Source organism: Ctenocephalides felis, unplaced genomic scaffold (assembly GCF_003426905.1).
Source record: "Ctenocephalides felis isolate EL2017-DRISC unplaced genomic scaffold, ASM342690v1 CF-g0.4_SCAFFOLD_00845, whole genome shotgun sequence".
In the NCBI taxonomy this organism is placed as follows: domain Eukaryota; kingdom Metazoa; phylum Arthropoda; class Insecta; order Siphonaptera; family Pulicidae; genus Ctenocephalides; species Ctenocephalides felis.
The window spans coordinates 42,797,440-42,818,670 of record NW_020536999.1 but is presented as its reverse complement, the minus strand read 5'-3'; the positions used below and the strand labels follow the sequence as shown (position 1 = coordinate 42,818,670).

At 27.5% G+C, this 21,231-nt stretch overlaps 1 protein-coding gene across 1 annotated transcript; it reads right to left on the bottom strand.

Moving 5' to 3' along the window:
- Positions 1–8,510: 8,510 nt before the first annotated feature.
- LOC113374300 (zinc finger and BTB domain-containing protein 24-like) lies at positions 8,511–11,305 on the bottom strand. Its single transcript, XM_026614418.1, has 2 exons — positions 9,810–11,305; positions 8,511–9,594 (listed from the first exon to the last, which is right to left on the bottom strand). The coding sequence occupies exons 1-2, from the start codon at positions 11,148–11,150 to the stop codon at positions 8,674–8,676; spliced, it is 2,262 nt and encodes a 753-aa protein (XP_026470203.1). The 5' UTR covers positions 11,151–11,305; the 3' UTR covers positions 8,511–8,673.
- Between the last annotated feature and the right edge of the window lie 9,926 nt (positions 11,306–21,231).

Below are 21,231 nucleotides of genomic sequence, written 5' to 3'. Positions count from 1 at the left end.
TTTTTACATTATAAAAAAGCCACACACTGGATTCTACAGCTTCAAAAAGATTTCAAATTTTCAAAGAAATATATGTAGGAAGTTAATTCGTTTCACCATATGTTTATGCTTCGTCAGATTTAATACGAATATTACATTTTTTTACGTTTTTTTATACTCATGTCCACTGACCTATGTAATTGTATCATAAATGCGAACACTTTTCCACAGAAAGCTCATGTTATTCCTAATTTAAAAATAACTTTTTATTTTATTTATAAATATTTTGAACGGAACATTTTTCAGATCAATCAGTAATTAAAGTATTTTAATAGCTCATGTTTTGCATAGTTTTTCAACTTTTCTGATATTGAAAAATATTCAAAGGGTGATTATGATAAACTTTTCAAAGTTCAGAAATGCGAAGTTGTTTAATCAGGCCGGTGGAGGTAAATGTGTATTGTGTAATTATAATTTATTTATTAGAAGGTCAATGAAATATAATATTGATCAAATATAAATATATAAATGATATGTTTACAAAATAAAAAAAGATAATAAATTAAAAAAGCATAAAAATCATTTATTTGTATTTAATTTAAAATGTAATCTGATTGTTGGAACAAGCTGTGAATAATAAAAAAATAATATATTACACAATATAAATATATATTGTTATAAAATAAATGTTAAGTTTTAAAGATAAGTTTTTTCTAAATACATTGGGATTAAAAGACTAAAGAAAATTCAATATCATTTTTAAATCTTCACAAATAGAAGTCTAATAAAATAATAATAGTAAATATAATAAAATTTGTTTCAGAAATTATGTGAATTATAATATATACTAATGGTGCATAGCAAATTGCTGGAACTTCCCGCACCTAAAATAAAATATCTTAGAGCCTTAAATTTTTTGAAAACTTTGAAAAATTGAATTTTTGAGGGTTGCTTAATTTTACCCAAAAATGCAATCAGTTGTTCATTTTGTCAATACAAGTAAAATGTTTTTTGAATTGCTTATCGGACGCTCCGTACTCTCAAAACTGAATTACCATTTTTGGCATTTTTTGTCTCGCATCTTGGAATCGGTTGCATACTAATCAGCAAGTCTCCTTATCAATAGGAATTGAATGTTTTTTGAATCACTTAAATCTGTTGAACCGAGTTCCGGAATCGTCGGCGAAAATCTGCATCCGAACACACACTCACATACATCAATTTTTTCTAAGGTATGCCAAAATGTTCAGAAGCCTTTGAAACGTGAAGATATACAAAAAATTACATTTTCGATTGTTTTGCGATTACTATAACTTACCCTACGGATAATAATAATATTTTACATATTATACAATAACTACAAATCAGTGGAAAATATATGACTTAGTTTAAACTAACAATAAGTTATGAAAATTATCACAAAAATGGAGCTGAACTCAACATTCTTCATATTTCATTCAAGTGTCAATAAACTTCAAAATTCAGTATAATTTAAATAAATCTCTATTAATTTTTTGAATAATAAGCTTATAGCAACTCTTAAATTAATTAAGTTATTAAAATTAAAAATATCTACTCCTCACCTTTGTTCCGTCAAGTTATATACATCTCCAAAAGTTTCATTAAAGAAAGCCAGGCGAGATATTTGAGCAATTATCTCAGCTCGTTTTTCTTCACTGATGTCAGCCATTTTCTTAGTTAATTATTTAGAAACTTTATTTAAAACAATTTATTAAATAATACTTTGTGCATGCTAAAATAATTTCACTGAACCATTTTTTGTTCACATTATTCACCCATTTATTTAATCATACAAAATGGAAGAAGTTTTATTTGTGATACACAAAGAGCAAAATAAACAATTTTAAGTTAATAGTTGTTTAAAAAGATTTTATCACTAGCGTTTTAATGAGTTTTGTTAACTATATTTGTTGAACTTTTCGAATAAGAGGTGCACTAACATGAACAACAATTTCTAAATAATTTAACGGTTTAGAATATAATTAATTTCCACAAAACAAGTGTTTAAAACCATCTTCCTCCTCTGCATGATCACTTTCGACGAAAACTACGTGTCCAGGTAATACCATTCCTGGTTCCCTTCGATGTTGGTACACGTGGCGAACGGTTTGAAGTCTTTAATTCGAATGATCTCCAGTGATGTGCTCGTCCTCAGAGTCAATCTTTTTCCATTGTCCTTATTCATTCCTGCACGGTGTGGCGTCTCTGTTTGTTTTTATTATACACGTCACGTATTTCATAAAGTATTTTTTTATTTCAGTGCTCACAAACATGACCGACACCTCACTTCCGTCTGTCTCCCTGGAAATAAACATAAAAAAGAGTAAGTTTTATGGAGGTGCCAGATATGGAAATTCAGTAAAATAATTGTTAAGCAAAAATTTTATTTCAGCCGAAATAAATGGATTTTCACCAGGATCATTGTCTTAATATGATACATACTATTAATAATATATTTTGGACTAAAAAATGCTGTAATGGCAAATGGTAAAGATGGTGCTACAATAAAGTTCAATGTTAAAAGTTCAGTTTCACCCAAAATTGATGGATTTTCACCGCAATCAATGTCTTAGCATGATTCATTCTAACATTATTCATTAACAATATATTTTATTTTGAAAATCCTTCAAAGGTAAAAGTTTAGATATGGTGTTTTTTCAATGCAATTTTAATGAAGTTCAACACACAAATTCAAAATAACAAAACATATGTAATGGTAATTTAAAATTTGAATTTTGTTGTAATGAAAGCAATGTCATAATTAATTGTATTTGAAAATATAAATTTTATTGAACTAACACTTGATGGAAAGCATTTTCTATGGCAGTTTTTAGTACCAAGAAAGATTGCCATAACAACGAGATGTAATCGTCTATTTTACCGGAGAATTGGGCTTATAAAAGTAACGCACCTCCTCAAAATTTGGTCTGAGCTATAAATTATTAATGTTTGTTTTTTATTGACATATATTTTAAAAACATAGCAACCAACTTGTTTTTGAGATATCGGTGGTGGACCTTTTTACCCGCGGACCTTCAAACCCAAATCTATCCTATAATAAAAATATCCAATAGAAAAATAATCTGAAAAACTAAACCATATTTTTACTGTTTTCAGTAATAAAAAATCCAGATATTTCATGCCAGATTGTAGTATTTTTCATTACTGAATGCCAAAAATTCCATATCTGGTCTTCAGTAATAAAAAACACTACAATCCTATACTATCATTAATATTGTTGTTAAAACAGTGTATTGTTTCAATGATGAATTTTGAATCAAAATTATTGAAGACCGGGAATTATGCAATATCAGTAACATTTATCTTTGTGCCACAGTAGATTGAAATAGAATAACATGTTTTATAGAAATATCTGCAGATAGGATTTGCAACTATGTATATCCCTAAGTAATAAAAAATTCATAATTTTTATGAGAGCACGTGCTGTAGATTTTAAAGGCATTAAAATTGCAGAATGAAAAAGCTATGCTCCCTAAAGGCAAAATGCACTAATGGTAAAGTAAGTTCTTATGAAAAAGATAACATTGAGGTGACATTAACAACGCAAATACGACAATTCATTACATAGTTTATGTAATTAAGAATTAAGGATATTCATTTTTATTATAATTTATATGAAAAATAATACATTTCAAGATTATACTTTGAAGTATGCCTCATAAAAGATCAAATTCAATTTAAACAATTTGATTTCAGATAACTGATGAAAATGTTTTTCATTCTCAACTCAACTTATTTATATTGATGCTAAATTAAGTTAAGAAATACTGCAAACTATTATAGTCTATAAAATTGCATAATTAATGTAAAAGAAATATAAAAATAACATTGCTAATGTAATTTTGTAAAGGTCGATTGCTATATGATTTCATCAATCATCTTCATATTTATGATGATATATAATGAACATGTAAGGTTGGTTGTCGATAAATAGAATTCTAATCGCATGCCTTGATATATATATATATATATATATATATATATATATATATATAATTGAAGTGATTATGTTAACCTTTCATGAATTTATTGGTTTGAATCTATAAATTTGGAAATAATAAGAAATTGTTTAAGGATGAATTGTTTAAGGTGCTTAGTTTTGGTATATGATTATTAAAATAAAGTTTGTAAAGTAATATTATATCAAATAATAATTACAAATATTAAGTTTGTCTCGTAATATAAATCTTGACTTTAATTTACACGAACTTTCAGTAGAACAATAATGGAATCTTAAATAATTATTTTGCAAATAAATACACTTTTTGTCCCATGAACCAAATCTCTCACGTGTTATGATAATATTCATTTATATCACCTTGTATAACAAGAATAAACAAACTAACTAACATACTTCTAACCATAATTTAATACTTACAAAACCAAATAATGCTCAACATACTTGTTGGAAGTTCATCAAATCATATAAAGAGCTTTTTATATATAAATTTATATAAACTAGAATAGATTTGTAGGAAGCAATATATTACTAAACATTTCATTTGTATTTGCAACAGTTTTCGTCACTTAGGCAATTTGATAAGGAATGAAGAATATTATCCAGAGATGTATTAAATTGTTATTGTTCACATAATTATAGAAATCATTCAGCCAATCAATACATAAAGTATAAAATACTAAACAAAACAGTATAATAGATGTAAAGATTTTAATTCAAAGATCCACAAGCTCTATGGCCCACAAGTCCATAGAGCTTGTGGATCTTTTACTTGAGCGAACAATTTTCCAACCTTTAAATTATGTCTAAATTATTTTCTTTCGTAAATACAAAATAAATTAACTAATTATTTCTTGCAGAAAAGAAGAACATAATGAAAAACAATTTTAAGATTTTAAAGTTTTGACTAAATTAAGCCAAAGATTATTATTATTATATTATATTATCTGCATGTCCCATTTAGAGTGGGAAAATGATTCGGTCTTCGCCTTTATTAGATTATGTCTTTTACTGAATCATAGATAAATTAATAAAAATATATATTTAAATCAAACAAAATGTTATATTTTTGCAATTCTAAATAAATTCAAAAATAATACTCATAAAACCTTATCTCAATAGCAAAAAAATATTATTAATTGCGTAACATCATTATTATATCGGCGCCTATTTTACATAAGAATAATCGCTTTACGTGCTTAAAGCGCTAATTAGAAATCGGATTATTGGATTTGTGTTGTTCGAAATTAAGTGCAATCGTAGCTTCTATAAACGTATCATGAATATAAATAACTTCATTATATATAACTTCATATTTCATTAAAATGTTTAAACGATGATCATAAGTGCTCAACTCTCCAGAACTATAAATGATGCAAAATAAAGAGATGAAATTAATATTGGTACTTATTCATATTTAGAAAAGATATTAATTTATTAACTTCCCGAAAAGAAAAGTTCTCCAGAAAATTCCATCTGCTAATTTTATATTTTCAAGTTATTCTGGAATTTGACCTTCGATGAAGATTTCTCAAAAACTGCTGCACCAATTTGGAAATTTTAAAAGCAATTGTGTGAAACTCAATGAGCTCTATCGAATTAGCAAAAAATTGCAAAAATTTTCATCAAAGTTTTAATTTAATTTAAATAAAACTTTGTATGAAGATAATTTTATAATGTAATATGATGAAATTTCGTAGATTATTTATACAAATTCATTAATATTTGGGAAAACGAATCGCAGTTTTAAAACATGCACTGTGTATATATCCTGAGTTTTTGTGGAAATAAATAGCCCTGTGTTCATGAAGACATATATGTAATAATTATACATATATATAATATTATAATATTATAAAAATATTAAAATGCCATCTACACCTAGTTATTATTTAAATTGCATTACCAAAAAATCGTGATTTGAGCTTTTTATTACAAAAAGATTATTGTAATAAGAATTATGATTTATGTTAACTAATGTTGTGGAACGATTTTACGTTAAGATGCCCCATAAATCATATAATAATCTTAAACCTTAATCATTATTTTTACAGCAAAGAGTTTCGATGCCTATTTTCTTATAATAATACCATTTTATTTTATCGATCACAGAAAAAATTATTACCAATAATTTTAATCTCACAGATCATTTTTTATTAAAAATCCAAATATGCCCATGAAATCGACTCTGTTTACACATTCAGAAGGGAATATTATTTAGTCGTACAATCCCGGGAGCAATTTAACCATTAAGTTTTCCATAGAACATCTTGATTTACATACAATGCATCTATTAAACTCGATGAGATGGGCAATGGATTCAAATAAGAAGTCTTTATTACTGCTTTGCATCGTTATGCGAATCCTTTATAAGCAGCACGTAATGATTATGGCTGTGATCATTTTGTTTAATGATGCGAGATGTCTAATAACTTGTATTTATCGAAAAAGTTAATATTCAAAAATCATAATAATATATACATACAAGAATATGAGAGCATCAAATAATATGGAATGCAGTGCACTCGCGGGTTCTCGTATAAAAATTTGTTTGTTAGCCCTCAGGAGTAGATTTTTCAGTAATTAAAAATCTTAAAAATAATTTAATGGTTATACATAACTGTTGATGACTTTAGATCATCAATAGCTAATAATGAAAGGAAAAAATCAGAAGAACTTGAACGCACCGGAAGCCCCATCAGTCTTTTAAAAATTGAAATAAAAAAAAAGCCGATTAAAATTTCTTACCGCTTCTAATATAAAAAATAATCAAAACAAATTAATGTAGGTTCATATTCTTTATTCTATAGATACATAGGTATGGCCAACAGAATATTGACTCTTTATAATAATTGTTAGAATGATTTTTGGAACAATACATGCGACGTCTAAACATTATGACTATTAAAATTTTCTTTGATGTGGCAAATAAAACTTTTAAATTAAAATTGAAAAAATACAAGTTCCAAATTTACAATAACACATCAAGCGACATGATTCACACAAAGGCATTAAGGCATCAAGCAATTAAAAGATGAACTATTCCAAGAGTACTTGACGAAGTAATATTATGTATAAATTATAATATTCTTGAAATAAATTGAAGAATTTCAAAAATTCAATTAGAAAATCACAAATAAGATCTAACAATGACTTGTACTAAATGATGTTGCCATAATTAAATTCATTTAAATCAAATGGCAAAACAACAACAAAATTAAGCAACACTGGGTTATTAACAAATTCAATGAGATCATTGTTACAAGAGTCAAAGCCATACTAATGAGACAAATTAGGACAATAAATTGTTAATTACAATGTATTAGATACAAACAACAATTTATTACATAGTCAAAAATAAACAAAAATTGCAAATAATCTTTTTTTTTTTTAATAAGACTTGTGCCACTTATATGAGAATCCACTTACTTTTGAATGATCTTTATGCAAACACTTGATATAAAACGCAAAACACTTTAAATTATGATTATTTAGAAGTCTAGAAATTAATAAAATCATAACATTTAACTTATCTATCATACTTATTTCTTATATATATATATACTTTTAATGATTTATCATAATTTGTCCTTCCGCTTAAAATCTACTAGGTGAAATAAAATTCATATTTCTATACACTAAAGTTGTAGACATGATATATTTACAATTTATTTTAAATATAAAATTAATTTCATTAATTAGTATATAAAGTGTAATTTAATTTGGAATAATATAATTTTTGATATTTTTACATCCATGTTACATAGTTAGGACTCGTTATCAGGTTAGCGCCGATATATTCTATTAAATATTAAATATAATTTATTTATTTATCAATCATTAATTATTTTAAAAACTAGAATTTTCTGTTTAGTAATCTATGTGCTTTCTAGAGAATATAGATCTACTAAATATCTTATTTTATAGCATACATACATTATGATATTATGAAAAATGACCGGAAGCATCTCTGACACAAATATTAACATTATTATTTTTAGCCAATTTTGTTTTAGATTTATAGAATTAATAAAAGTACAAAATATATGTGCATTCCATAAATAGAAAGAGAACTTATGAAGGATTTGTCTACAAAGTCATTTCATACAAATTTTGTACAGAAAAATTATATTTGCATATACAACTGTAAAATGCTCTTTCAAAATGTTTTAAGCAGTGACTCGAGGAATTCACCTTTTTTTTTTTACTTAAATTGACAAAATGATCAAACATTTGTCAATATTTTAAGTGCAAACTCACGTGTAGCTTCAAGTTAACCAAAATAAATATAACATCCAATAAATATTATATCTCCATATAAAATTTGTATCAGGACTTAACAAATTGTTTATAAGTTCTCAATGTAAACAATAAAGATGTGATGCACAACTTTCAAATAAGTTCTGATTGATTTAGTTTGTACATAGATTTCTAATAAGATTTGAAAGAATATTTTTAATGTTTTATAAATATATAAGATATCATATTTAAATTTATTATATTGCCAAATACATAAATATAAAAGCGTGCAGACTCAAATTTGTTAAAATAATTTAAAATCAATCTACAACTCACAAATAAAGTAAAAATATTTTGTTAAACTCATTTTTTAATTGTGTAAATCACATGAATAATTGAATCACTATTTATTTCCAATAGTCAGTGGTGATTCACCAAGTAAATGAAAATAATTTTTAATCTGAATATGAATCAGACCAGTATGTAGAAGTGATAGGTGCTATGCTTTTGAATAAATCCTTTGTAGAAGGTATTTTCTTTTCTTTACCTTCCTTTGATGTCTGAGATAATTCTTCATCTTCCTTTTCATGTTTCAACACATGTTTGTCAAGCTTTAGTTTGGTAGGAAATTCTTTATTGCAAATTGCGCATTCAAAATGTTTTACATCGCTATGATCTGTTTTAATGTGCCTATTGAGATCAGACTTTGAAGCACAAATTTTTTGGCAATGATCACATTGCAAAGACTTATCTTCAGCATGCCTCCTGATATGAGACTCCAAGGACACAGTTTGTTTGAATGGTTTTTGACAAATGTGGCAAACAAAAGGTTTTTCTCCAACATGTGTCCGTTTATGTTCTTTAAGCTTCATAGCTGATTTGCATACTACTTCACAATATGGGCATTTGTGATGTTTATTTCGCTCTCGTGGAGTGCGCTCTTTCTCCTTTTCCTCTTCAGCACCAGAATCTGTTTTGCTTATAGACTTTTTATAACTTTTCCTTGGTAATATAGGATAATCCTCATCCATATCTTCAGCATGATAGTCTAATGTATGTTGCTTATATTCTTCCTGTGTAGTAAATTTAGCTGTGCAGTATTTACATTTAATTATTGGGTCTTTATCCTGGTGTGTTAACATATGTTGTTTCAAGAAACTGAGATAGGGAAATGTCTTATTGCAAATAGTGCAAGCGTGCTTTGAAGCTTTATCTTCAGGTTGTTTAACTTTCTTGATAGTTATCAAAGGTTTATCATCATCAGGATCAACGACATATTTTGTACGTTTACGGGACACCTCTGGGGTGGATGTAATAGGAGAATCTTTCCATTCTTTTGAACGTCTCTCACGTTTGGGCAATTGACGCTTTGAAGCCTAAAATTACAAATATACATATAAAAATATAACAAGCGATAAAATAAACCTAAAAGAAACAAAAGAAACTTGACCTAAAGACGTTTTCCTATGGCTAACAATATAATAAGTGATATGATTACAAAATATAGTAATATCACTGAGTAAACGAAATTTGAATTCAAATACTCCAAAACAATTTGAACATAACTGAAACATGATTACATAATACATACCGATCGTGTCCTTCTCTTGGATTTTCTTTTCGACTTTGGTTTGTTTACTCCATATGATGAATCACTCCCACTATCCTCTTGAGAATCACTCAAAAAATCAATATCGCTTTCTTCTTTATATCTCCGCTTTGCTCTTGGCTTCTCACTATCGCTTACCTCAAGATCATAATCTTGGTCATCACATTCAATCAGAACAAACTCAGTCTTCACTACAGTTTTCGGAACAGCTATGTTGAGTCTTTTTCTTAACTCAACATCTGAAGACTCACAAGTGATTTTAAAATCATAAGCAATGTGTAATTTATTTACACAAGAATTACATATGTGACAAGGTAACCCATCATTTTTGGTGATTTGTACTGAAGCACATAGCATAATTTTATCTAAGATCTTTAGCACACCATCTTGATCACACATGTCGATAAGATCGCTCAGACCGGTCTTTAGACATACTCGACATGTTGTGTTGTAGTCTTCTTCAATAGGTTTAATATCAGCGACAGATTTGGTATCAGATTCTGATATTTCATCTTTTTTATGTAATAATTCATCTGTTTCTGCAGGTATTTCAGATGGTATATCATCAGTTTTTACTTCATCACTAGCAACATTTTTCTCCAATGTTTCTTCTTTTTCATCATTATTCTCCAAATCCTTCTTTTTTTCATCAACATTAATATTCATTTCAACATCAGCGTTTGAAGATGATAAATCCTTATCTTCTTCAAGTGATTTTTCCTCGTCAATCTCTCTTTCATCGTCCTTTTTCTCAACTTCAGGAAGAGTTTCATCTGCCTCGTCTGCCTCATTTGCCACATCAACTTTATCTTCAGGTTTTTCTTCGTTCGATTTAAAATCTTCATTTATGTCAGTTACTGTAGGCTCTGGAGGTACATCAGTATTGGATTCTGGTTGCATTACAGGCTCATAAACTTGTGGTGTCATAATAGGCTCAGAAGCCAGTTGTTTATATTTATCTTCATATGGATGGATATTGCTTTCATGAATCTTTGGGTCGGGTATATTCATATGCATATCATTGGCGTTTGTTGACATATTCGCAACATAATTTGTATTATAACCAGTATTGCCGCCGCTGGGTATATATGCATTTTGAACTCTGTTATCTGCAATTCTCATACTACTGTCACTTGTCAAATTAGTATTATCAATTTGCATACCTCGAGCGTCCATTAGATTCGGGGGCAACCTTGTATCATTTTGTATGTGTTGTATATTCTCCGACGGATTCTGTTGCATCGGCATATTTGTTTGCATCATGTTATTGCTGTATACAATGTTTCCATATTGCTGGTTTATTATATTATTGTAGTTATCCATATTGAGGGGTTATAAATACATGTATTTACTTCAGTTATCAACACTTTTTAGACACTTATGAAATTATGTACGCATTACTCACTTCATTTCGGACATTACATAGATCTGGTAAACACGCTAAACAATAATAATGGCGCGCGCATATCGGGCGCGCAAGATGGCGTCCCGTAACAAAGCGACTCGAGTGCCGCAGATCAATAATTAAATTGCGTTGCAAACAATACATCAAAATATATAAGAAATTTTACACCAATATGTATATTTAGTCAATTATTAATATAAAACCTAAATAAATACTTTATTTTGCTTGGTGTTATTTAAAACTAATTTAAAATAGTGTTTGAAAATGAGAATAATAATAGTTCTCTACGTTCCTGGTAGATGGCTCTATTAGTTCTATAAAATGCCACTCAAATTACGTGTTGCCAGGTGCGTATTTTCTTTTTGGTTTTGGGCTGCACTGAGGCCTAAATATAAATTACTGTTTTTCCGTTCTAACAACGCTTAAAGTTAAAAAAAAATTATACACTGCGGTAATATTCAATTATTTTATTCAATTATATTAGGTTTTGTAGTTTAGAATAATTTTTCATTTAATATTACTTTATATTATTATTTCTCTGAATTTAATATGAAAACATATTTTATTAATTTTATCTATTGTTATACTATATTATAACCGTAAAAACTATGTATCAGTAATACACAAGAATATGACAACAAAAATAAATTAATATAAAAAAACTGCAAAACAAAAAATGAAATAGAAAAGGAAATGTCTATTTCGGCATTTAATATATCGGTGTACATATGACACCACAGTAACTGTCGTTACTGGTTCTATTTATTTTCTATTCCATAAAATCCCAACAAATGATATTACATTTTCTCTAGTAGCAAAATTTATAGTTTCTAATATAGCGTTATATTTGATATAACTTTTTATCGTATACGCCAACATACTGACATTATATCTGTCGTATAAATTATGGCATATCAATATCTAATATCGTAGCATATGTTAAATTGCGATTTATTGAATATATCATAAAATGATTTGTTGCAGAAGTTATGACGATTAACGACATATGGCGTTTAGCAATAAATTGAAATTATCTTTTAATTTGAAAAAGTGTGATAGCATAGTATCAAAACCACCACGCTTCTGTCCATTCATGTTGCCTTGGGTTTTTGCTTCAATTTCTTGATTCTACTTAAAAACAATAAGGAAAATTATTCGCCCATTAAAAGTACAACCCGATACTGGCTCTAAAAACATAATCTAGGATTAAGCGGAACGGAACGATTTATCCCACAAATCCGATGAGATATCTCAGAAGTGGAATAGGAAAAGCATAGAACAAAGGCAAAGGACTGTATAGATACAAATTTCAGTGGCGTCGTCGTCCAAAGACAATGAACGATGTCAGTAACGCGCCACGCGCGGGATATAAATCAAAGCCGAGACTTCTGCGTAGACATTTAATTAATCGTACGATTTGTATCGGTTAAGATAGAAAAGCCGCTAGGGATATATTAGGATAAAGTTAAAATGCGAAATAAAAATTCCATTTGCGATAAGGCTACCAGAATGGAGAGGCAAAGGAAAAGTACTCTAGATGTACCATTTAATATCGTTAGAAGATTGATAATGCCACACATGATTATCACAAGAAATAATTTAAAATTGAATCTAGTTTTAAGATACTTTTTAATAATCATGTAATTAGTCAAATATTCAATTTGAAATTATTATTATTCAAACTTCTAGGATACGATAATGAGTATATTCGTTAAATTATTACAGTAATTTGACTATTGAATTCTTTAATATATAATAATATAATTGAGGTATATGGGAGATAACGACTTGTTGCAATATTTTTTTTAAATTAATATATCTTGAAATTTGCTGATTATATTTCTATTAAATAAAGAGGAATAGATTATATAACTATTTTTCTACCGAATCCAATACTCATACTTCCATAACTATTGTTTCTTATTTCACAATTATTTTAGAAAAAGTCCAGTGTTACAATTTACCTCGAGTTTGGGAGCAATTGCTCCGGCAGATGACTATAAGTAGTAACGACAAAAAAAAAGACAATAATACTTATGGTTATTTATTATACTAAGTAATTCTTTTAGATATATAAGATATAGTGTCTCCTCTAACACAATTTTCACCTTATCATGATTGCGTGAAAGTGTATGAATGTTTTACATTAATCAAGATAACTAGTTACTCCTGTTATAGATAGTTTTCCTATATATGAATATAGAAAATCCTACAAATAACTTATATAAAATATAATTTCTATAGTAAGGCTGAATATTGAAAAACCTTTGTAATAATTGTAAAATCAATCAAATGTTCAATTGAAATGTCTATTATTTAAACCGTAATAACATTACTACAGCAATTTTGATTTGACTATCAAAATATAGAATCTTAAGTTCGATTTACGATTGTATTTATTCAAATTCAATTTATTTTAAATTTAAAATTCAATAAATAGTTTTATATACCGTCAAGTAGATTACGAGTTTTAAAATATAATTATGTTACAGTCATGTTAAATAAAATAAAAACTATTGACACGATGTTGTTATACTGCATATATATATATTTCTATTTGAAAATAAAACGTTATTTTGCATTTTATTGATAACAAAAACACATATATCAAAAAATATTTTTTTTACTAAAATAAATAATAAGTGGACTTAAAAAAGACATTGTTCTTCATTGTCAAATTCATCATTATGATTAATTTAATACCTTTGTGGCTAAAAGCTTACAAATGTATTATCTTCTCCCCAAGTGTTTAGCCAGCAGGAGGCGAAATTACTCATTAGCGAAATTAGCAAGGAATGTAATTTCTGTACATAAACTTCACAAGATTAATGAAATCACAATCTCAACACGGTATTAATTACATTAACCTACATTACGTTTGCAAATCTAGTTCCTGAGGTGAATAAGACAATTTCATTTCGAAAATTAAATACGTTTTATTGCTCTTTCTTCTAAAGAACTTATGATTATTCGTTTTATAATGATTAAAATAAATTCATTCTCTAAGTAAGTATCATTTGCGTGTTTTATTTTAACCTATATTTTAAAATGTTTAAGGTAGTATGTATATATACAATTTATTATATAATATCTTATATACACATATTCTTTCTAAGAGTTCTTTCTAAGAGTCCACATAGTCTTTGGTTGAAGTGAGCAAAGTGCTTGAAAAGATAATTTTCTTATAAGTACGAATCTCATAAAGTTTATATGAATTTCTTTCTCTGACTGTCATATTATTTGCCAATGATTGGACCTTTATCTCTATACAAGTTAATATAAAAACAGCTTATAATAAAGATATAACTACTTAATTTCCAATAAAAAGTATTACATTATTTTTTATAAATTAATCTGATTGATTATCTAAATAAACATATCACAATCTCTTGATTACGTAAGATGTAAATAATAATACTTTTCCAAATTACAAATAAATCAATTCATGAGGAAAACGTAAGATATAATATTATATTATTTTCCAGAAATAATTTATATTATTTTCCAGAAGTGAACATTATAAATCTATCCATAGATGATTCTTTTCCAAGTATAATGTATGAATGGATTAATATTTTAGAGATCTTTTTCAAATAACAAATTAATAAGTTCGCAAGCGTGAATAATTCATACCATTTTCAGATAAAACAGGTCAAAGTTAGTCAGTTAAAGCAAAAAAAAACTGGTTATAATACATGAAGTTTTGCAGACACAAAAATATTCATGAGCGCCTGCAACGTCAGCTTTTCCCTACGTCATAATGAAATAATTATGATTCTGGAAACGTGTACCGAATTATGTATTTTTATTGATTAGAAAGCCCTCTCAGACCTTTATGCGGAGATAGAATAATAACTTTTTATATTAGTAATGCAGACAGGATTTCTTATATACCTGAAAATTTTCTTTTCTTGAATCTTGAACAAAAATACGTGTTGTGATAGAATTTTCATTAATTTAACACAGTAATAGTAAAAAAAATTAAAAATGAACATAATATTTAATGAAGAAATCTAGCTAAGAGGCTATCTTAATTAAGATTTATGTCTTTGTTTTGACTTATCGAACTATTAAAAATTTAGCGTATATAAGTTTTCGTTATATTATATCCCATTTCTTGCTCAAATTGTTTTATGTAATATTATATTATTTAGTAGAGTAAAAATTAAATTTTTGGGGATAAAAAGTATAAATTTTTATCTAAAGTTTATTTTATATTTACCTAAAGTATTTTTATATAAAGTTATAAATATTTATTGTAGTCCGTACACTAGGCCAGTTTTAATGAAATTCAAATTAAATAATAATTTTATTTGAATTAAATTTTTAGTAATTATTTTCTTTCCAAAATCATCATTACGGCTATAACACAAGAAATGTACAAAAGAGGCGATTTCACTTTTTTGGCTTTTTGCCATGGGGTAATATCAACTTATACAAAAATTTTAGGGTGATGATAAAAAAGTGAACAAAATTTAACTGGATTAATAAACTTTGCTTACTATTACTATTAAATTAATTTATTTCATTGACCTCGCCAATCTAGCACTTAGCTACTTATATGATTTTTATTCTATATCCTGTTCTTTATTACATTATATTAATTTGTCAGAGTCGCAAGTTCTAGCCTGCTCTCTAAAAGTCCTAATATTGAGCAGTAACGATGTCCATTTTCACTTGTTTGCGTTGAAAAAAAGCCAAAATCGAGCACTGCGATGTGAAATGGCAAATGGTAAATCTTTCACCCTATTCTTTTCTGAATCGAGTTGGTGATTAACTCACAAGTTGTCAGCTCACCGACCTATTATTTTATATTAATTTTTATATACTTGTTAACTTCCCGTAGGGTAAGTTATTGTAATGGGCCAAAAATCGAAATTAAATTTTTTTACATTTTTAGACGTTTTGAAGGTTTTTGAACATTTTGGCATACCTCAGAAAAAATGGATGTTTGTGTGTATGTATGTATGTATGGATACAAATTTCCTGTCACGTTTTCGGGCGCACGGATCAACCGATTTGAATGTTTTAAAAAACATTCGATTCCTATTGATTGGGAGATGTGCTGATTAGTTTTTAGCAAAGCCATGTGCTGATTAGTTTTTAGCAAAGCCAGCAGTTACCGAGATAAAGAGCAAAGAGTGCAGAAAATAGAAATCGAGTTTTTGAGAGAACGGTGCATCCGATTTGATTGATCTAAAAAACATTCAATTAGTAATAATTGGAAGAAGTGTTTATCAGTTTTGGGCAAAGGCAGACCCAGCCATTTCGAAGATTCGGAGCTAAATATGTGAAAAATGGTAGTTCTTGAGAGAACTAAGCGTCCGATTTGAATGATTCAAAGAATTTTCTGCTTGTCTTAACAAAATAATTGATTTTGGAAAAAAAAATTTGTTTCAACTTTTCTTTTTCGAAAATAATTCAGATCTTATTTTTAATTCTGACTATAGTTCTAATATACTTTAAACAAATAATTTCAACTTTCCAATTCAGTTTATATAATTCTTATAAATATTGGACTTTAATCTATTTGAAAACATTCAATATTCATCGAACATTTCGTTACGGTACGGGAAGTTCCAGCAATTTGCCTTAAGGCACGATGCCATACACCCCTCTAGTTTTTTATTTTATTTCAATGTTGTACGCCATTTGAGGTTTTACATATTTCTTTATTATTATATATTTATATTACAGATACAGATTAATTTTTGTATTCTCTTTATTCAACGTTCTGAAGCGTATTATAATAGTTTATCATATTTTATATCCTAAATCCCTATACGACGTACAGGGATTCAACGTACATACGAAATAAAACCTTCAGTACCAATGTTAACTGATTATCACATGGATGTAATCATTGTATATGAATAAATAAATAATTCTACGCCGAACAAACCACGAAGTCGTTGTCAAATCAGTGCTCAAGTCGAGGCACATGTGTCACTCCGGGCGTAACATGAACTTCTAGATTGTTTTGGCTTACACAAAGCCATTGTTAGTGGGTGTGATATAAACGTGTGTTTCCACAATTGTGTTTTCTTCCACAATAATTCTCCGCACACAAAACATATTGCGTATTTCGGCGCCTGTGTTAACAATAGAGCTTCTAGAAGTTGAAATGATCAAAGGGGAAACAAGAAAAATGGGCTTTGCTTTCCCATTGATGCTATATGGTATTGAAAATACATCACGATAAATGGCCTTAATATGTAGTTCCGACAGGTATCATTACCAATTCGTATAGTAACTATATAAAATGGTATATAATTCTACTATCCGTAAAATAAATGAAGTATTGCAGTGCACCATATATTTTCGAGACAATCCAGATAAATTTGATCGCATACTGGGAGAATTAAAATTAACTAGTGCTGTGCATGGCATCGTGCCTTAAGGCAAATTGCTGGAACTTCTCGTACCGTAACGAAATGTTCGAGGAATACTAAATGTTTTCAAATAGATTATTATTAATAATGTAACGTTGTCTAATATTTATAAGAATTATATAAACTGAATTGCGAAGTTGAAATTATTTGTTTAAAGTATATTAGAACTATAAACAGAATTAAAAATAAAATCTGAATTATTTTCGATATACAAAAATTTTTTTTTTGAAAAAAAAAGTGAAACAAAAATGTTTTTTTCCAAAATCAATTATTTTGTTAAGATAAGCAGAAAGTTTTTTGAATCATTTAAATCGGACGCGTAGTTCTCTCAAAAACCGCCATTTTTTACACATTTAGCTCCGTATCTTTGAAATGGCTGGGCCTGCCTTTGCCAAAAACTAATAAACACTTCTCCCAATCATTACTAATTAATGTTTTTCGATCATTGAAATCGGATGCTCTGTTCTCTCAAAACTCGATTTCTATTTTCTGCACTCTTTGCTCTTCACCTCCGTAACTGCTGTACCTGCCTTTGCCAAAAGCTAATCAGCACATCTCCCTATCAATAGGAATCGAATGTTTTTTGAACCATTCAAATCGGTTGATCCGTGCGCCCGAAAACGTGACTGGAAATTTGTATCCATACATACACACACACACATCCATTTTTTCTGAGGTATGCCAAGATGTTCAGAAATCTTCAAAACGTCGAGAAATGTAAAAATTTTCAGTTTCGATTTTCGACCCATTACAATAACTTACCCTACGGGAAGTTAATAAATATTGTAAATGTACAGTGCAAAAGTAACAATAAAATTTTAGTAACAATAAAAGTTAAAACAATCAACAAACTTATCAAAAATCTTAGTAATAGACATTTTAGAAAGCTTTCATGTCACCCAAATCAATACCTACATCCAAGAACTAAATTAAGACGTAACGACGAGAAGATTAAAGAAAAATTGCCATGTGATTTGATAAAAAGGGGCTTAGGAATCAATGAAAGTTTCTCATTGAAGAAACCTTACCGAAGTCATAGAAAATAAAAAAAAGCTAGTAGGATGATGATATTGTGATTTACTGTTTTTGAAATTACAATGAAAAAAAAAAAAAAAAAAACAAATCAATTATTTTTCTTCATTATGCATTGTTCCGATTTTTAGACTCGAGATGTTCCATCTTAAAATTGATGTTTTAAAACTAATAACAGTGGAACTAAGTTTACTAAAAATCTACATTCTTCTTATAAATATAAAATTCATAACGTTAAAACAAAGCGTTTCAAGCTTAATCAAATTTAATATGTTATAATCTCAATATTTTCCTGTTATATCCCTTATCGACTCTACTATAATCGAATCGTTTGATGTAACTCTCTTTAGTTCTCAATTTGACATCATTCAACTTTATAATGACTTTTTCGTGTAAAAACTATCCACGTGCTTGAAACAATCACATCGGGAGGCGTTCTTGGTCTACAATCGATAGTTTTATGTTAATAATGTGGTAGTTTGTGTACATGTATTTTAAATTTTATGCACTTGGCAGGGCTTTCTTTTCTATGAATTTGATTAAAACGTTATTTTTATTATATATTATTGTAAAATTTATTCAGGTTGATTATATTATCTAATTTTAGAAGTAATTATGAATTATGAATGAAAGTAATAAATTACATTATTTTTTAACATTCAAGAGCCAACAAACTTAATTCCATTTTTTATTTCAAAGTTATATCGCGACTTTTCATACCTTTAATCTAGTCTCCGATAAAAAATCTCACATTTAAAATCAATGTTGATTAATCTTAATATTAATTAAACCTCTCATCCAATTAGAAATAAAATACGGATATAAAGTACAATTTTGATTTTTAATTTCCAAAAATCTTATTTAATAGTTTTTAGTTTTCATTTATCCATCCATCCATCTTCAAATTGTGATATATAAGTAGTAATATAGTGATTCAATTACTTTTAAAAATTCCTAATAAATGTAAGCAAATGAAATAGTCATATAAAAAGTATGAAATTATCTTTGAATTTTTATATGTAGAATATTGTTTTGTATGGTTGCTATTCAATTTATAAATATATTTTCAACAATTTTACCAGCCCTTTTACTATTATATAAGAATGTAGGCAGCAAGCTGAGATGTGTGATGTTTTATATAAAAACTGTTTTTTAGACACGCACTTGCCGACCTTTTTCGATTAATGCTGTTGGCTTCAAAACAGAAGGTCACACTGATGAAATTTAGAAAAAACCACAGTGATGTATAAAGGAATTACTTATATAGTACTATGCTTAATTGCTAAATGATTAAATATTTGATTTTAGTATCTACATTGGTATCAAGAAAACTTAATAAAAATACATAATAGAGTAAATTAGACCGTGTGAAAATTTGTATTTGATTTTTAACGATATATCTCAGAAGGCTTTTTTTTACAATTTTACAATATAATATAATTTTCTGTATAAAAATATGGATATATATTTGTTCGTTATAAAATTTTCCTTTACATATAAGAATCTTTTTCAAATTGCACTTATATCAAATAGTTTGTTATTCACTAAAATAATATTTATGTGAAATTTAATAGAAGATGACATATTGATATTTCTGTAAGTACTCAAAATATAAAGTTATGTACATAATATACATCTGTCAAGAACTATAAGAGATATACTCAATTATGGATACTTAAGGAATATATTTTTTGATATCTGTCCAAAGAAAGTTCAACGTTGATACGTGTCTACTTGAAGAAAAATATAATATCGTATCAGACAAAATGATACGAAAGAAATAACTTATTTGACAGTTCGGAACATGGGTCGTTATATACTGCGGTCTATCAGAAATCAAGAATAAATTTATTTTATCTTCCAATAATGGTAGATTCACATGCACAACGAGTGATTTAATCTATTGAAATAGAAAGCTCTTCCAATTTATTTTATAATAACACGAGGTTTTATATCTTTTTTCATTTTTTATATTTTATATCTATACGTGGTATTTTACTATTTTGCGACTATATTTTTGTATGGTCATCAAAAGCAAAATAGAGTATAATATTTCATAAAGCAATATAATATATCAATGAAATTTGAAGCTAATGATACGTCGCTTGGTACATGATCTATTGACTAAAGCTTTTCAGCAACCTTATAATTTGGCTCGGTAACAGACTCCGTTATTGTTTTTATCGTCTGCTTTTTTAATTAATATAATCGACAGTCAAGTAATTTAAAAAATATCAGAAAAATACATTATTTATTCAGAAATTAAAGTATTCATATACTTATTGATGAAGTACAATTTAGAGTTTTGATTTCCCAAAATTTTATTTCTTAGTTCTAAGTGCGATTTTGATTTTATCCATTTTGAACTGTTACATATCACATATCATAAAAAATGAAATGCAAATTATATTGTTAACTGCTTTATACTTTCTTTCACATAGTAAAGTAGGTTTGAGAAAGCATTCCTAATAATGATTTTCTTATTTTTGAATAAATATCTTTAAATTTCTAAATATTTTACTAATACTAAATTAATGGTTATCTATGGTTACCAGATATATCAAAATAATGAAGA